Source organism: Poecilia reticulata, linkage group LG16 (genome assembly GCF_000633615.1).
Source record: "Poecilia reticulata strain Guanapo linkage group LG16, Guppy_female_1.0+MT, whole genome shotgun sequence".
Classification (NCBI taxonomy): Eukaryota; Metazoa; Chordata; class Actinopteri; order Cyprinodontiformes; family Poeciliidae; genus Poecilia; species Poecilia reticulata.
In genome coordinates this window covers 704,837-708,695 of record NC_024346.1, presented here as the reverse complement: position 1 = coordinate 708,695, position 3,859 = coordinate 704,837, and the positions used below count along the sequence as shown (strand labels likewise).

The 3,859-nt window shown below is 56.1% G+C and overlaps 2 protein-coding genes across 3 annotated transcripts in view; one reads left to right on the top strand and one right to left on the bottom strand.

Moving 5' to 3' along the window:
• kcnv1 (potassium voltage-gated channel modifier subfamily V member 1) overlaps window positions 1–1,877 on the top strand; it is an 11,201-nt gene extending 9,324 nt beyond the window's left edge. For both annotated transcript variants that reach the window (XM_008430601.2, XM_008430600.2), the window contains one exon: window positions 277–1,877. In XM_008430601.2, the coding sequence (XP_008428823.1) occupies window positions 277–1,045 (769 nt within the window). In that variant the 3' untranslated portion in view covers window positions 1,046–1,877. The remainder of the gene's footprint in view (window positions 1–276) is intronic.
• Window positions 1,878–2,860: 983 nt separating this feature from the next.
• On the bottom strand, window positions 2,861–3,803 carry gbp (glycogen synthase kinase binding protein). The gene has a single exon (XM_008430604.2). The coding sequence runs from the start codon at window positions 3,716–3,718 to the stop codon at window positions 3,266–3,268; it is 453 nt and encodes a 150-aa protein (XP_008428826.1). The 5' UTR covers window positions 3,719–3,803; the 3' UTR covers window positions 2,861–3,265.
• Window positions 3,804–3,859: the final 56 nt, after the last annotated feature.

Here is a 3,859-nt window from a genome sequence, read left to right as displayed (position 1 = left end):
GACCTGGAGGCTCTGCTGCTGCAGCAGGTCCGACCTGGAGGCTCTGCTGCTGCAGCAGGTCTGACTGCAGCACGGCTTCATACATCTGGGTTGTTTTTCTGAATTTGTTCTAGTCCAAGTTTTAGTGTGAAAACTGCGCAGGGTTTGATGCACGAGGCCCCGGATGTTTTCACCCTGCAGAGATGAGGAAACGTCTAGCCAGGACTGATGTGGTTTCAGGTCTCAACCTTTCTGGTGTTTGACTTTGTTTCATTCATCTCTTTGCTTGGTCCTCAGGTACGTGATGAACTTCTACCAGACGGGTCACCTTCATGTCATGGAGGAGCTGTGTGAGATCTCCTTCCTGCAGGAGATCCAGTACTGGGGCATCGACGAACTCTGCATCGACTCCTGCTGCCGGGAACGCTACCACCGCCGCAAGGAGCAGAAAGAGTCCCTGGATGTCTGCCAGGAGTTTGAGACCGACGATGAAGAGGAGGACTTTGTAGGTGCGCTCTGTCCAGGCCTGCGTCGGCGTCTCTGGGACATTCTGGAGAGACCGGAATCGTCTGGCGCCGCCCGGACCTTCGGCTCCCTCTCCATCTTCTTCGTGGTGCTGTCAGTCGTCAACATGGTGCTGATCTCTCTGGACCAGGACTTCGGCGGTAGCTGGCTGGGCGCCGGCGGGCCGCAGCTGCTTGACATGGTGGAGTACGTGTGCGTCCTGTGGTTCACAGGTGAGCTGGTGCTGCGCTTCAGCTGCGTCCGGGACAAGTGCCGGTTCAGCCGAAGCGTCCTCAACGTGATCGACCTGCTGGCCATCCTGCCCTTCTATGTGACGCTGGCCGTGSAGAGCCTCCATGGCGGCTCCACCGAGCTGGAGAACGTGGGCCGGGTGGTCCAGGTGCTGCGCCTCCTCCGGGTCCTGCGCATGCTGAAGCTGGGTCGACACTCCACAGGTACGCGCTTCAGTCTCTCAACCAGTAAGCTTAGTAGAACTGATTTGGGTCAGATGTTCTGGGTTTCCTTCTACAAGGTGTACTGGGCCTTTAGCCCATCCCAGTGATACTGGGTCGAGTTTTAAGGCTTCACCTTTTCACTCTGACATGACCTGTTGTTCTGCAGTCAGGACTTTGTGATGGCCACTGCAGGACATCTCAGCGTTTCCCCAGAGAAGCAAACTAAACATAAAACCTTCCTAATTGGAAGGAGGTTGTGCAGAGCGGGTCCAAATGTGCCGACGATTGAAGGTCGACCTTCTGGAGGATTCTGGATCAAAGCCTGACTGTAAAGGCCGTCATCGTCACGGTCAGCGACGGGCGCCGTCAGTCTGGTGCGAGCGTCTTCATGGTGTCTGTTCATCCACTCACAGATTCCCTTCATTCGCCGGCACAAAGAGCAAGCAGCAGGTCAACATGCTGCCTGCAGCAGCTGCAGCATTACTAATGCAGCTTTCCCTCAGCTGGGTGCTAGCTGTGTCCTAAATACAAACTGGCTGTTTCCTGTTTGTCCTTATGGAAAATGAATCTGCAGAGAGCAGAGCAATGTGGCGAAGTGTGAGGACCAATCAGGTTCCCCCATTTCACACTCCTGATGTGAAGAGAGAAAGCAGCTGGCAGGGAAAACACGGATTCAACGTCTGATATCAGCAGAGACTCCACGAGCTAAAGAAGCTCATGAATAATGCAGGAAGCAGAGGAAACTGGAGCAGGAGCCCAGAATAACCAGAACCAGCAGCAGAAACTAAAGTGACGTTACAACATGCTTGAAACAAGATGAGGCTCCTGGAGGAAGATCAGAGCGACGGAGTCTTTACCTCCTCTGAAGAGGAACAGGTTCAGGGCTGAACCAGTTCTTTACTCTGAACCAGTCCTTTACTCTGAACCAGTTCTTTACTCTGAACCAGTCCTTTACTCTGAACCAGTTCTTTACTCTGAACCAGTCCTTTACTCTGAACCAGTCCTTTAGTCTGAAAAAGTTCTTTATCCTCTCTCTCTCCAAGCGCTGGTCTCTGGGAAAGTCCATTACTCATTTCCTTACTCTGAAGAGTTCCTGAATGAACTGGTTCCTTAATCTGAACAGTTCCNGGGGGGCTGAAAAGGGTTGAGAAACACTGGATTAGATGAACCTGCCCTTTCACAATAAAAGCCTCCCAGAGTGAACAGGACTCTGACCCGGTTCTGTTGCTCATTCTGGAGGTTCTGGTGAGTCCTGCTGCCATCTGCTGGACTGATGCTGTCACTGCCCCTGTTGGGCCCCAGGACTCACCTGGTGGACAGGTGAGCAGGTTCTGCTAGACCGCAGGAGAACCGGAGAACCACAGGGCCGAGCCGAACAGAACCAGGTCGGTTCTGATCAGAGGACCGTCTCCAGCTGCTGCTCCTGTGATTGGACGAGCCAGCAGTTCTAAACCAAATCAAGCAGCTTCAGAGCTGCTATTTTTACCCTCCATGTTGGTTCTGATGACGTCACACCCAACATGGAGGCAGCGGAAGGTCCAAACCTTTATTCTGATGGCTGTTAGATGATCAGCTGGTTCTGTTGCTGGTTTGGTTCTGATGTTTACTGGAGCCGCCATCATCAGAACCGTCTGCTGGACCTCCACCAGCAGACGGTGGGCTCTGGTTCTGAGCGGAACCGGCCCGGTCCAGCAGGGCCACCGGTTCTGGCCTGAAATGGATCCAGCTCTTCTTTCATTCAGAGTTCTGACGTGAGTCCAGATTCTGGTGTGTTCTGATTGGGCCGCTTCATTCAAAAACGGACCAGTCAAAGTCTGCCCGGCAGGGGGCGCTGCAGCCTGTGTGTGTGTGTGTGTGTGTGCGTGTGTGTGTGTGTGTGTGTGTGTGTGTGTGTGAGAGAACAGAGGACGCTGAACCTCAGGTGTAAAAACGGAAGTGTTTATTATTAAGACAATAAAAGCCCTGAAGAGTCAGGAATGTGAAGGCGCTCCGCTACGGAGCAGTCACGTGATTCTTCTGGACACACAAACAGGAAATAAACAGACACGTTCAGTCTCTGACGTCAGCAGCCTCACCTGCTGCAGGTGAGGCCAACATCAGTTTGGAGTGGGGTGGGRGGGCCAGTCACTGTAAACATCCGGTCTGATCAAGCCCCGCCCCCACAAAACGTAATCATTGTTCAAGAACACGGCGTGCACGTGACCGAGGCGCGTGCAGGCTGAGCCGCACGTTCCCTCCATGAGACACATGTTATAAAAACACGGAACCAGAACTCCCATCCGACCCGGTCTGGGTCCAGTCCAGTCCAGTCCGCCCCGGTCCTCCCATCAGGCGCAGGGCAGGCTGTCCGGAGTCCGGCCCAGATCCCTGCAGTCCGGGGAGAACTGCAGCCTCCGAACCGCCTCCTTGATCAGGTTCCCGGACAGAATCAGTTCCTGCAGCAGCCGGTGCGGGTCGTCCTCCTGGACCCGAACCGGGACCCGCTTCCGGTTCCACGGTCGGAGCTGGTCCCAGTCCGGCTCCGCGTGGCTCGGCAGCTGGTACGGGCTGCGGGTCCGGTGGGTCCCGCGCTGGTTCCGGATCTTCAGGCAGCAGCCGCGGGGGTTCTGCTGGAGGTTCGGGCCCGCCGCGCCCCCGCAGGACCCGGGCCCGGTCCGTGGGTTTCCCCCCGGCGCCCCGTGGAGCTGCAGCGCCTCTCCGATCTGCGTGACCAGCGCGTCCACGTCCGCGGGGCCCACGGCCTGCTGCAGGGCCAGCAGGTTCTCCTTCAGACTCGGCATCTCTCTGCGGACCGAACCGAACCGAGCCGGGCCGCTCAGTACACACAAACAAGCCGTTTGATTTGTAAACAATGGGTGACGCGTCTGGACCGAACCATCTGTTGCCGGGGGGAGGGGGGTATGGAGGCGTGACGTCACGCT